General features: G+C 40.1%; 1 protein-coding gene across 12 annotated transcripts in view; it reads right to left on the bottom strand.

The window, feature by feature from the left end:
- The window catches only part of ASPH (aspartate beta-hydroxylase), a 221,502-nt gene that overhangs the window by 134,537 nt on the left and 72,412 nt on the right, over nt 1-14,553 (bottom strand). For 6 of the 12 annotated variants that reach the window (XM_058444607.1, XM_032759689.2, XM_058444604.1 and 3 more), the window contains 7 exons: nt 11,264-11,386; nt 9,097-9,129; nt 8,431-8,487; nt 7,843-7,890; nt 7,347-7,379; nt 2,816-2,854; nt 2,441-2,497 (listed from right to left, as the gene is read on the bottom strand). In XM_058444607.1, coding sequence (XP_058300590.1) covers nt 2,441-2,497; nt 2,816-2,854; nt 7,347-7,379; nt 7,843-7,890; nt 8,431-8,487; nt 9,097-9,129; nt 11,264-11,386 — 390 coding nt within the window. Of the gene's footprint in view, nt 1-2,440; nt 2,498-2,815; nt 2,858-7,346; nt 7,380-7,842; nt 7,891-8,430; nt 8,488-9,096; nt 9,130-11,263; nt 11,387-14,553 lie in introns of all 12 variants that reach the window. The other 6 variants (XM_032759687.2, XM_058444603.1, XM_032759690.2 and 3 more) reach the window with 1 other exon arrangement.

The raw sequence follows: 14,553 nt of genomic DNA, 5'->3' as shown, positions 1-14,553 counted from the left end.
CCTATCTCTTTATTGCTTAAGCCAGTTTGAGTTTCATTTTCTATTATCTGCAACTGAAAGTAACTTTACTGAGACAGATGGAGAATAACAGAAGGGTTTAAACACAGGGCTGATACAATGAGAGCTATACTTTTGGACAGATCATCCTAACAGTATGTGAAAGATGGATTTGAAGGGGACAAGAACAGAGTCATGATGTCTAGCTAGCAGACTACTGCTATTATCTAGGAAGATGAGAAAGGGCTAAGCCAGACAAGGGGCTGTACAAGAGCTATGGAGAAAAAAATGGATTTGAGAAATGTTTAGGGAGTCTATTAACAGGTCTTGGGATTAGTTATAGAGACAGAGGGAGAGAGGACTCAAAAACGAGTTCCATGTTTCTGGTCTGGGAATCCAAGCATATATTGATACAACTGGCCAAGACAAGAGGAGACAGGGAAAATGAGGTTGGTTGCTGTGAGAGATGAGCTCCCCTCACTGTCCACTCAGGCACTACAGGAGCGCAGCACAGAAGCTGCAGGATGGGCGGCAGGTGCATAGCCGGGTGCCTCACTGCCCAGGACAGCAAACTCCCTTAGCAGCCTCTGCTACGTCCTCTATCGACATATCAAAATACTGAAAAGTCTTAGGAAAAAACTACTTCTAAACCAAGAAAGGTAGGATGAAATTGTGTAGTTCTTTTCTATAAACAGTATGTGGGGTAGGTTGGAGAAAGTTCTGCCCAGAGACTATGGGTTTCCATCTTCTGATTCTCACCAAATAAACATACAGACTCAGTAATATTCTTCAGAACATTAATATCCCTCACAGAGAACTGAGTAACACAAGGCGGGAAAAAATCCCAACTCAATCCAGCCTTGCCACACAGAGATGGATCCTACCTTTACACAAGGGCCCACAGTGCCTGTACAGAGGTCTCTTGCAGCAGCTAAGCAGACACAGAGAGCAATTTTAGCCTCCCCCATTCCCTTATACCTATCTCCCCCCATTTCAGTCAACTGCACCATTCCATTTTCCATTCTGCCTAACCAAGCTCAAAAGCAGTAACATTTAACTGAAAGGTTAACAATTAGCTACTCCTAAATAAATTTTGAGAGTAATTGGCCGGGCGTGGTGGCTCACGCTTGTTATCCCAGCACTTTGGGAGGCCAAGGCGGGCAGATCACGAGGTCAGGAGACAGAGACCACGGTGAAACCCCGTCTCTACCAAAAATACAAAAAATTAGCCGGGCGTGGTGGCGGGCGCCTGTAGTCCCAGCTACTCGGAGAGGCTGAGGCAGGAGAATGGCGTGAACCCGGGAGGCGGAGCTTGCAGTGAGCCGAGATTGCGCCACTGCACTCCAGTCTGGGCAACAGAGCGAGACTCCTTCTCAAAAAAACAAAACAAAACAAAAAAGAGTAATTGTAAGAGCAAAATTCTCCCTGTTACATGCTCCCCCTGGCAACTTATGATTGTTAAAGCAGACACCCCTATTCCCTCACACCTTCACACCCCCACACAGAGTCACCCACAGGTCCCAGTCCTGGGTCAAATATCTCCTTGGTCACTTACAGCTATGAAACCTAGGGCTAGCCAGTCACCTGACCTCACTCCAGCTTCAGGTCTTCATTTGCAAAATAAGTACAAAGATCTCTGCGCTCCCTGTTTCTCAGTGTCTACTACGAGGAGCAACTGAAATAACATATGTGAAACAACTCTGTAAACTGCTAACTAAGAACTATATTTAAATCTAAGTTCTTTTTTTAGATTTTTAAAAAAAATTTTTTTTTATTATTATTATACTTTAAGTTTTAGGGTACATGTGCACAATGTGCAGGTTTGTTACATATGTATCCATGTGCCATGTTGGTGTGCTGCACCCATTAACTCGTCATTTAGCATTAGGTATATCTCCTAATGCTATCCCTGCCCCCCTCTCTCCACCCCACAACTGTCCCCGGAAATCTAAGTTGTATTGAAGCGCCACTGTTTAATACATGCAATTATTTTTGTTTTTCAGAAACCATCCCTTCAGTTCTCTGACACCAGAAAAAAAAAAAAAATTGTTTTGTTTTCCCAGGTGAGTCACGACATAAAGCCCCATCTTTCAACCCGTCTCTGCCCATAGCTATGCCCTTCTCACCAGATCACCCCTCAGGGGTGGTAACCTGCTGCTACTCAGGGTAGCCCTCCACACCCTCATCAATTGTTTGCTGTTACAGTAGCCTATTTTTATCACTATAATTGTACTTCTCATAAGCTTCATTCCTTTATTTATTATCTGTTTGGCCACTGGAATGCCAGCCCCAGTGAAAAGAGGACTCTCTCTTTTCTTCACTCTTGTACTCCTAGCTCCTAAGCACTGTATAGGCAGCAAGTAGGAAATGTTCAATAAATAATTGAATAAACAAACATAATTCTCATACGGAAGGTAAAACCACTTCTGTAAATTTAACTTACCTTCTACAATTACCTGTGAATCCTCTACAGGATTATCCTCAGGGGGAGCAGTTACTTCTAAAATAAATAATAAAATCAGAATCCATTAAATGTTGCTGACCAGCGACACATCTTACATTCACTCGCCTTCACTCAGATTCCTAAATTAACTTGCGTCCACTCAGATTGCTAAATTTGACTCTTTTTAAACTGGGTCTTCTGGAAAGTATTTATACTAGAATATTAACTTTAATTTTGATACTCAATTATTTTCTTACTGACCTGAAAATGTCTTGCATTTTTTCTACACTGATTCTTTGTTCCACAAGTAAAAGTTTTAACAAAACACAGGGAAAGCTGACCTGCAGAAAATACCCGCTTACAGAAAAAACTTACCTGTGATTTCTATCCCTTCATTTTCTGGAGGTTCATATACTGCTGAAAAAAAAAAAAAAAAGAAACAAAATCCCATAACTTTCATTGTAACACAAAAACTGACAACATGCTTCAAGGGCGGAGACAATGCCTTATGCATCTTTGAACCTGCAAGGTTCAGCCACTCAGAAACAGCCGACTAGAGAGTAGGGTGAAGAGTTTGGTCTAGGGTAAAACAGGCCTGGATTCTAATTCCAGGGCAGCCACTTACTACCTCTTTAAAATTTTCTTCATGTCTGTGCTGGAGGTTTTGAATTAGCCAAAGCTGTACCCTGGGAATCAACTGGATCCTGGTGTTCATGGGCAGATTCCCTGCTTTGTTTAGGAAACAATTCTCAGACCTCTAACCTGGGGCCAAACGCTTCTGCCGCCAGCCCCTGAGAATGAAGGGTTCCCTACCCTAATCAGGGCGTGCTGCCCTTGCCTCCCTCATTTGCTGGCACGAGGCTCAGTGCTGCTTCTCTGCTCTGCTGCAAGGAAGTCTCATCTCCACACAGGCCTCTCCAGGGCCCAGTGGCTCATAGCTTCCTCCGTCAACCTGATCTTCCAAAACACCTCCAACTTTCTGGCACACTACAAGCAAACATCCTTCTTTTCCCCAGCATGGTTGTAAGTTTATTCTTTCCTATTCATTAATAAAGAAAAATTATTGAGCACCTACTATCTTTCAGACATTCTCAATATTGGGGTACAGCAGGGAACAATGTTTAATAGGTCGTTTTGTCCTTTTGGGGCATGTGAAAGATGAGCAGTGAATGTGTGCTTATCCTGTTGCCCTGAGCAGTGTCAGCATTTAAACATGCTCAAGCTTCTAAGGACTTAAAAAAGCAATACCACTCTTTCTTAAGCTTGTTTCTCGTCACCCTCTCTTTCTTCCATTCAACAATCTAATTTCTTCAGAGTCATTTACATCTCATGGCTCATCTCCTCCTCTCCCCTCAACTCACTCCCACCTGTCTTCAGACCCTGACCCATCCCTGAAGAGGGTCCTGCTGAGACCCCCTCCAGTGCCTCATTTGATCTGATGGACACTCACCAGCCCTCGTTATATTTTTAGCGACACCATTCTTCTCCAAACACCGTTGCCCCTGGACTTCAGGGTGACCATACTCTCCCCTTTGGTCTTTAGTTTCTCCCTCTCAATCTTCTTTTTCACTTCATCTCTTTCTTAGCCGTACTTAAATGCTGGTTTTCTTCAAAGTCCAGACGTAGAACCACCTCATGTCTCCCTCAATCTGCTCTTCTTAACGGATCTGAGAGCTTGGTCCTGATGACCGCATAACTACTCTGATGGTTCCCACACTCACAATCATGAAGTAGACTTCTCTTCTGAGAGTCAAACACCACCAAATGGCTCATTTGATCCCTCCTCCTGGATGCCTCAAAGAAATCTCACTATCACCACGTAAAGAACTGGACTCACAAGCCCCTGCCCCGTCCTTGTCTCTAGTCTCTCCCACGTTAGGAAAAAAGCACCCCCTGTCACCAGGCTGCAGAAGCAGAAGAGTGTATATGGCTCTTGGCACCTTGTTGTCTCTCCCCAGCTACACCCATGCATCAAGACCTGCCAATTTTACCTTCTAAGCATTTCTCAACTTTGCCCACTTCCCTCCTCCATCATTGGCACCACCACCCTGGTTTAAATTATCATCTCTGTCCTATCCATCCACTGAAACAGTTCCAGCTAAAGCCACCCATTGAGGCCACTGCAGCGCCAGATCAGGGCAGGTTTTCAGCACTCATCTCACATGGTTCTCGGTAGCACAGGGCACCACTGAACATCCCTGTCTTGAAACTCATCTCTTTTGGTTCCTTCAGACAGAGAGAGATGTGATGCAGGGAAAGACCCAATTTGGATGATTACAGCTAACTTAACTGTTCTCCCTGGGTTGACTTGTCTCTCCAGTTTGTTGCATGCCAGACTGATCAATCTTTTCAAAATGCAGATCTGACTTGGCAGTGCTCAAAGGCGAAGATGAACGTCCTTGACCTTGCTCACAGGCATCCTCTGAACCCAGCCCATTTCACCACCTCAGCCTTACTCTTGCAAGTTCATGTCAGATACCTCATATGACTCTCCAGTCACCTTCCCCTTGCCTTGTCAATTGTTCTCACCTTCAGCTCAAACTTCAGGAAGGCCCTGCCTCATCCACAAACTAGGTAAGGTCTCTTTATTATAAATTCTTGTTACCACTGTACTTGTTCTTCCAGCACTTATCACAACTGGAAATGAAAACTACATTGAAATTGCTTGTTTAATTTCTACTCCCCTGCTAAAATATAAGATCCATGAGAACAGGAACCATGTGTGTTCTTCACTAGAACTGCTCCAGTGTCCTATGTTTCGGATAGAAGACACTAAACAGTGTATGAATAAATAAGACGATTACATGGTAAGGCCATACTGTCACTTCCCAGGTTTGTCCAATGTAGGCATGATGATTTCTAGGTTATCTTTGATGTAGAAGCTGGTTCCTGCTATAGTTCTTTCAAAGTGTATGTTCTGGGGTTTGGGAGTTTCATACAGAATATATTCTATTCTCCCATTGAAATGTGGTTTTGTTTTCACCCTACCTACAGCTTCACTTACATGTTAGTTACTTGGTTTCTCTACTCTGATTCCTGAATTTTCACAAAGGTATTGTTTTAGCATATAGTGAATAATACTCTGTTCAATTAGATCTATTTGTCTGAAACAGTTTATGTTCTATATAGCAAAGAAATCCAAAGTAGCTTACCAAATCATGTCAATCCCTTAGGTTATATTTACTGCCTTTGTTAACATTTTAAATTACATTTATTATGATACTCTGCCCTATGAAAACATGTAACATTCTTTTTGCATGGTATCTAATTTTATACTTCTTACGAGTTTGATTTTAAATTCCTCTAGATTTAGTCTTCAAATTGCATTCCAAACATGTTCTTTATATTTTTAAAAACATTATAATGATCAGTAGAAATGAGGAAAATATCTCAAATCCCATCATTACATGCAACTTGTATTTATAAATTCCTATTTTCTCCTTCAAATTCAAGATTGGAAAGAAAATCTAAGTGCAATCTCAAGACCAAATTATTCCCCAACCTTCCCTCGGCCCCAAATCTTCCTGTGAACACATCAGGTCCAAATTCTTTAACTTTTCATAAAAATTATCAGTACCTTAAAGACACAACCTAGGATTTTTCCCATGGTGTCATTCATCTCCCATTAGAAATAGCCACTATAGATGATGAACTTGGTAGGGTCTCAAATCTTAAATCATCATATAAATATGACTCATACTTATAAACACTCCTAATTTTCTTCAATTGTGATTCACTATCTATCATGACACTGTAAACTCCTTGAAAGTAGGGACCCTATGTTACTCATATTTGAATTCCAAGCCCTAAAACCATCTAGAACATAGAAAGTCCTCCATATCCACCAACCCAATTATGATGTATTTCTTCATCTTTCTTTCTTTACACATAAAGTTATACCCAACTGACTTCTCTCTTTCTACATAATCATCTTTGAGGATAATGGAATAAAAAGGATATATTATTGGTTCTATTACTTCTTAGTCATACATTCTTGGGCAGCTTATTTATAATGTCAGAACCTTATTTCTTTCCTCTGGGAAGCAGGGAAAATAAAATCTACTTCATGGAGTTCAACACAATAGTTCATGCAATGCTTGGACACAAGAGGAGGGAGGTACAGGCCTCAACTGAATCAGATGCTGCTGATGTCGCAAATTTGCCACACTGTTCTCTCCATACTGCCTTTCAACCTGGAACGTAGTGCTTCTTAACCTCCCCCAAGGTGACAAATCAGTCATCTTTGAGAGTGGGATTCATCTGTAGAAGCAGCTAGAGCAATTGAACTCTGGCTAACGTAGTTGTTCATGCATATTTTAGTCAAAAGAGAGACAACTATAAAGTACTGAGATTGGTTTTCTTGAATGACTATAACTGCCTCCTAAGGCAACTTGTAAAGAGTTTAAGAAATTATTTAGGCAATGGCAGAAGCAGTGGAAGGGGTAAACAGTCTCCCCAAGTGAATTCTTTGAACACTACCATTCAGCTGGATGTTTTAAGTTGCAATGTTTATAGTTTAAAGCATAATGTTCCACATCCTATAGTCAAACTATAGGTATATTTTAAAACAAGTAGGTGGCTTAAGGTTAGAAAGCATTTGCAGGCCTGGCACGGTGACTCATGCCTGTAATCCTAGCACTTTGGGAGGCCAAGGCGGGAGGATCACCTGAGGTCAGGAGTTCGAGATAAGCCCTAAAATACTAAAAATACAATATTAGCTGGGCGTGGTGGCACATGCCTGTAATCCCAGCTACTCAGGAGGCTGAGGCAGGAGAATCACTTGAACCCAGGAGGCAGAGGTTGTAGTGGGCCAAGATTGTGCCACTGCACTGCAGCCTGGGCAATAAGAGCGAAACTCCCATCTCAAAAAAAAAAAGAAAAAGAAAAAAAGAAAGTATTTGCAAACCTTGTTCCTCATAGACTTGGTATGTTACGTCATCTGAAAAAAAAAAGAGAATAAAAGCAAAATAAGTATTAACTGAGTCATTCTATACAATTGTTCAGTTAAAACAAAAAACTACTTAATCATAAACACAGAACTCTACTCCTTCAAATATTAATGTCTGCACAGCCAATAATAAATGCCTCTGCCCAAAAGCAATTAAAAGGCATGTAAATTATTTTCATTAAAATTTCTCAAATTGGCACAGAGGAATTTGATACACAAAAACAGTATTAAAATTTGACATCTTGTTTTGTTATGGAAGTTAGTTGATGAGGTGAAATATGAAAGCCTGATATTCTTATAACAGTCTAACTTTGTTATAAAACAAAATGTCATGCATTAGATGTCAAAATTACTTCTTTGATGCCTTTAAAAGAAAAATCACCATGTAAACACAGCATGTGATTGAAAAATCTATGGTAATATGTTAAATCTAATGAAAATGCTCATCTAATACCTGTATCATGGTGCAATCTTTCATCTTCTACTACTGGTTCCCTGGAATCTAAAAAACAAAAACACACCTTTGCCAAACAGGAAAAAACCAAACACATTGCCAGACAGCATTCTAGGAGATTCATAAATTAATTATCTTCACAACTTTGCCAGATAGATGTTTTCATTATCATTTAATAAAATTTAAGCTGAATAACGTTCCACAATTTGATGCCTAAGTCACAAAGATAGGAAAGAGAAGAACTGGGATTTATAGCCAGCCTGACTTTACATTACATCATACTGCCCCCTTCAATTTTCAAATATTCTTTCCAGCACCCTACCTACAAAGACCAAAGTCTCAAAGGTGGTTTGAAAAATATGTCTCCTTTTTCTCTCACCCCTCCATATGTATCCTTTTTCACTCATCCCTCCATGTAGTATTAAACTATATTCAGACATTTCTATAAATATCTGACCAATCAAAAGTGATTATAAATACCATACAGGGACCTCTGTGTTGAATCACAATTGTTAACCCTGGAATAAAATGGCCTTGGCCACTGCCTCAATCAGAAAACACGTATCAATAATTTTAACATGTACAAACCTGGATTTTCCTGCTCAGAAATCATCTCTTCCATATCCTGATTATAGTCTTGTGAAACTGTAAATTAGGGAATAATTAGGAAATTACAACTACGTCTCAAATAAGGAATACATGTAATATTCGAAAACAGAAAGACACTATGTCTTGTTATGATAGAAATGCAAAATCAAGTCATAATGATATTCAAACATGTTCACTCCTGAAACAAATAGGTATTAAGTGTGTTAAATGCCAAATGCAAAGATGAATAAGGGGGGCCTGCCATCAATTGGTTTACACTCAAACTGCAAAACAGTAAAGTGCTGACAGATGATGCGTCCGCCTCCTGTGGCCACGCCCTTTAAGGGCGCTAGCATGTGACAAAACATGATTTAGACCTTTCGTTGACTTTGTAATTGAAAGGTACAAAACATGCAATTCAATTGTATCTTTTGAACTAGTAATCCTACTGATAATTTATCCTCAGGAAATAGGCATCAAAACACAAAAAAGTATATTCACAAAGAAATATCATAAATTATAAGACATAATAAAATTATTAATTGCATATCTTGCATATATTAATTTAAATATATCATTAATAATAGATATTATGTACTTTATGATGCCCTTTTAAAGGAAGACTCACTCTAATTAAGAAAGAACAGAATTAAATTAAAATCTCACCTGTCTCTTCCACATGGTAACTATCCTCGGTTTCTGAAAAAAATATATATTAGATTGATATTTGCTGCTTTTATAAAATGGTATGTATAAATCCTGTATATGTACTCTGAAACTATGCTTATCATTAATTTTATTTAAAAAATTAAAAAATGGGACTATCAATTAAAAGTCTGCTTAACACCTTTATATTTCACTAGAACTACACTGTGGGATGTCTCCCACATTGTCCTTCTCAATCCACTCATCCCCACAAGGCTGACAACCACCACCCCCTGGACTAAAGACAGAGGACAACTTAGAGTGACACAGTGACACAGGCCAGACCAGGAAAGCTGTTCATTTCTAATCCACTTCACAACCCACTAGAATGTGCTATTTCCTGGACCTGTCCTACCATTTCCTAGAGCGAAAGTACAGCAACTATGGATGGCAACACAGAAAAACAGTGGAAGAGGCTTTATACCCTTAGGGAGCTGAAGGGTAAATGTGTTGAACACTTAACCCATACACCCCAGATAGCAAAAGAGCTGCCATCGTATGACCGTCACCATATTTATGACCTTGTTAATTTTATTTAATGCATATATAAGAATAAATATTTTTAGTTTCTGAAGACTTTTAACAACCAACTTTTAAGTTCAAACTGCATCTATGTCGTAATTAAAGATTAGATTAGAAAGTAAGGTTTCTGCAATTTGTGAACTTCTTAGAAGTGTTTCTTGCTACTCCCAATCTGTGACTCCCTAACTTTGAGAATATCAAATTCCTCATGCTTCTGTTTATTTGAACATCTTAACTGAAATTTGTTGTATAAGCAGCATGTAAATAGAAAAATTCTGAGCAACTGTCAATCTTACTGAGCCATTTAGGCCAAAGACTGGAGAGAAGAAGCAACCAGGATATGTGGAAATCATTTTATCAGTATCCCTACCCAGAAATTGGAAACATTGTCCCAAAGAAATCATGACATAAATGATTACTAAAGGCATAGAGTTCTGAAGCTAGTCTATAAGTGCCTATCTTCAATGTGTAATGCAGCAAAAATCAATCATATAGATGTTCAAAAGGATTGTGTGCTTGTATTTTTCACAGAAAATTATGCATTATATAGAATTCTTTTGAAAACCAAACCATCCCATATTTTTATGGGAAAGTACATTTCCTATTCTAAACAATAGGCATGGCTATGTTTTTGGAAATACATGTACTCATAAAGTAGAAGCTACCTGCTTCTAAAGTAATTTTCCAATATTTAGTATTGTGAAAAGTAGATAAACTACTTTTCATTATTTTTATGCTTTTAAAAAATGTTTACTAACTGGACACACAATGGCTCATGCCTGTAATCCCAACGCTTTGGGAAGCTGAGGCAGGAGAATTGCTTGAGGCCAGGAGTTTGAGACCAGCTTGGGCAATGTAAGGAGACCTTGCCACTATAAAAAATTTAAAAATTGGCAGGGCATGGTAGCATATGCCTGTGGGTCCAGCTACTTGAGAGGCTGAGGTGAGAGGATTGCTTGAGCCTGGGAGGTCAAGGCTGGAGTGAACTGTGTTCAAGCCGCTGCACTTACCAGCCATGTTGGGTAGCGTTTTATAAATAAGTTGTATAAAAACACAGCCACACTGACCCACTCAAGAACTATCGAAGGCTGCTTTTATGCTCTGATGGCAGAGTTGAGTAGCTGAACAGAGTCTGTACGATCTGGGAAACCTGAAATATTTACTCTCTGGCTATTTATAAAAAAATGTTTGCTAACGCCTGGTAGAGAAGCTAAGAATTGTGTTTTGCTCACTGTAATTACAGAGTTTATGTAAGAACATGAGCTTGTGATAGATTATCAAGTCCAATATTTCATTAGTTGTTTGAATTTTATTTAACAAATAGCACCCTAAGCAGAAGAATATAGTAAAACTAGTTTCCTGAAGTATTTGACTTACTATTTATAAGAAATTTGTATATTCTCAGTTTCCTTGAAAAGTGCTTTGAACCAAAATCAAGATATCTATTTTAAGACAAAATTCGCTTTAATTGAAGCTTTAAGCTTCAACTTTTAAAAATCTAAGCAAAAGTTAAATATCAGTTTTAAAGGGGTTTAAGAAAAACTTCAGTAATTATAAGTCATTGATTATATTTTATCCTGAAACTTAAAAAAAAAAAGTGTTCTACCTTCATGAGATACTTCAGGTTCCAGGGTCTCAAATCTATCATCTACATCAGTCGCCATAAGAAACTCATCATCCTCTTGTTGTGGTTCTCCTGTGGGTCCATCTTCTTGTTGCAAGTCTCCTCCTTCAATTATGACAATGAACAAAGTGACACTGGCAACATACAACTGAGACATGAAAGCCCCTTGTGAAGGGCTGCCACACACCTGCTCCTGCTGCTGGGGCTTCCCCTGCCCCTCCTTTCGGCCGCTGAAGACACCATTGTCCACTCCACAGCTATTTTCTTCCTCTGGCCAAGTGCTAATCTGCCTAAGTGTATGTGGTGGGGGACAGGTTTCCTCTCATTAGGATGTTGTACATCAGGACAGGAAGCTTATATATTTTATTCATTATATATTCTCAGTCACCTAGGGCCATGTCTAGCTATAGGAAGCACTCAATAAATATTTGATGAATGAATAAATGAATTCATAATTATTACTAATATATTTGCCTCTTCAATTATCCTCAGGTCAGAGAAAAGGCTACTCTATGGCCTTTTCCTGGGAATTGACATAGAATTCCAGGCAACAACTTTAAATGACTATTCAAATATTCTATAGCAAAGAGTGACTAGCCACCTATCTAAATTATATGCTAGGGCCGGGCATGGCAGCTCACACCTGTAATTCCAGCACTTTGGGAGGCTGAGGCAGGCAGATCACTTGAGGTCAGGAGTTCAAGACCAGCCTGGCCAACATGGTAAAACCCCATCTCTACTAAAAATACAAAAATTAGTCAGGCATGGTGGCACGTGCCTATAGTCCCAGCTACTTGGGAGGCTGAGGCAGGAGAATCGCTTGAACCTGGGAGGCAGAAGTTGCAGTTAGCCAAGATGGTGCCACTGCACTCCAGCCTGGGTGACACAGTGAGACTCTGTCTCAAAATAAATAAATAAATTAATTAATTAAATAAAATAAAAAATAAATAAAAATAAATTATATGCTAGGTCACAGGTTTACCCGAATCACACTATGCATTCAAATGTTCCTATTAGGCTTTAAGTTATGCAAAGATGCCCACTTTCTCTTCTGTGATTAACTTCTATGATATATTGAACTGCTCTGCTTCTTTTGTGTAGAGGTTGGACATGTTACATTATTCCACAGCAACATGGTTAAGACTGGGTATTGCATCCCAATGTAACTTGACCTGGCTTCCAGCAGAGTATCTCCTGTGTATAATACTCTAAAGAAAGTGAATGGGCAGGACTTGACTTTGCAGTGCAGCTCAGGGATTAGGAGGAGTATGGGGTCTGGAATGCATGGCTGTAGATTCAGCCTCTTCCATACCAGCTGGGTGACTGTGGGCAAATTACTTAACTACCCTGTGCCACAGATTTCCCTCCCATAAAATGGGAATAATATCTATTTGTAACATTGTTGTGAAGATTAAAACACTTAGAAAAATGCCTGGCCCTAAGTATTTAGGTGTCATTATCATCATTATTACAGTAATAACAACATTGTCATTTGTACTGCTACTGAATCTCCCTACCCCGCAACCCCAGCCCAGACTGCAAGAAGCCTTCCTTAGTTACTCTCCCTTTAGTGTGGCAAGGCAATACTCTCGGGTGTTAGTGAATCAGGCAGGCCTATTTATGTTGATGCTATTTGTTTTCTGTCTTCTCCTCATAGCTTGCAATACTGTTTTTCCTCATTTCAGATTTTCTGCTATTCAACAAATCACCAATTTGAATTTCTGTTACAAATTTTACTTCTCTTTTTATTTTTATCATATTCCTCTTTCTTTATTCTGCTTTCGTTCTATCCAGTGAAATCTGATGATTTTTACACTAGCAGGATTTAGCTTTCACATGCGGTTGTTCAGTGGAAGTATTCCTGTTTTCTGTAGCGAAACCAGTCTAACATTGAACACTATCTTTGAGTCTCCACTGCTCAGTGACAGCCTATCATGAAAAATTTCCTAAGGGGTCATGAGACTCTAGGAGTGGCCAAGCCCTCTGCAGCTGTTATATCCTCCCTGTGAGGTAGGTACTGGTATCCTACTTTGAAAGATGAAGAACTTGAAAAACTGTGCTAAAGCCACATGGCTAATCAGTGGCAGATGCAGGACCTGAATCCAGTTGTGAATGCACCATGATGAGGGCAGGGAGGTTATGTTCAGTCTGAGAGACATGATTGGGTAGGGCTGGGCAACACACCGCAGCAAAAGATATACCAGGTGCAGGGGTGCTAAAGCAGTGATAGGCTTGGCAATTACAAGGAAAAGAGAGGTCAGCTGGGCTAGAGAAAAGTCACTGAAGGGGAAAAAGAGGCTGGGATCAGACAAGGCACAACTGGCTGGGCCACATTAAGCACAGGTTATAGAGGAGCAAGTATGGAAACAGGGAGACCCAGCTGGATGCCACCGTGCTACTGCAACCGTCATGGCAAGAAGCCACGGTCACACTGAGGCCCTAGAGAGCCAAAATCAGTGCCGGGGCAATGCTGACAGGATTTGCTGATGGATTAGATGTGAGGGGAGAAGAAAAATCAAAGGAAACTCTCGAGTTTTCAAGTTAAGCAACTAAGAGGGTAGGAGGACCATTAACTAAAATATAAAAGACTAGCATAAGCAATCTGGGGAGAACTGGGGTGAGGAGGAGCTATGGGGTGTGGGAAGAATCATCAGTTCTGTGGCAGGCATGCTTTAAGTCTGAAACACCCATAAGACATCCAAATGGAGATGCCAAGCATGCAGTTACGTAAACCTGGAGTTTAGATGAGCAATCAGGGCTGCAGCTATGTATTTAAAAGTCATCAACATACAAAGAATATTTATAGCCATGGGCCATAAATGTGATTTTCTAAATGTTATTAAAGAAAAGAACAAGTCCAAGAAGGAGGCTGTGGCCAGGACACGGTGCTAGACTTGACTACTTCCCTCTTTTGGCTGCCTGCCCACCCCCGACCGCCTAAACATCTTAGGGGTCTATTTCTCTCCATCCCCTCCTTTGGCTGAGGCAAGTTTGCTACCATCCTGAATCACTGTTACCTGCACAACCTCCATCTCATCTCCCAGCTGCACTCTTGCATTCCTCCCATGCATTTTTCATGCTACAGACAGAAGGCACAACACTCCTAAATACCTTCCCCAACGGCTTCAGTTACTCTTAGAATCAAGTAAAAAATACCCTTTTTCTCATGACTCTCCACCTACATATTCCATGTGCCAGCCATTCTGAACTACTTTCAGGTCCTTTCCTGTCTCTGGGATATGCCTTCTGCTTAAAACACTCACCACCAGCAC

This window comes from Hylobates moloch, unplaced genomic scaffold, assembly GCF_009828535.3.
Source record: "Hylobates moloch isolate HMO894 unplaced genomic scaffold, HMol_V3 SCAFFOLD_9, whole genome shotgun sequence".
Taxonomy (NCBI): domain Eukaryota; kingdom Metazoa; phylum Chordata; class Mammalia; order Primates; family Hylobatidae; genus Hylobates; species Hylobates moloch.
Note: the sequence above shows the minus strand (reverse complement) of the source record. Positions and strands in the feature narration are given on the sequence as shown.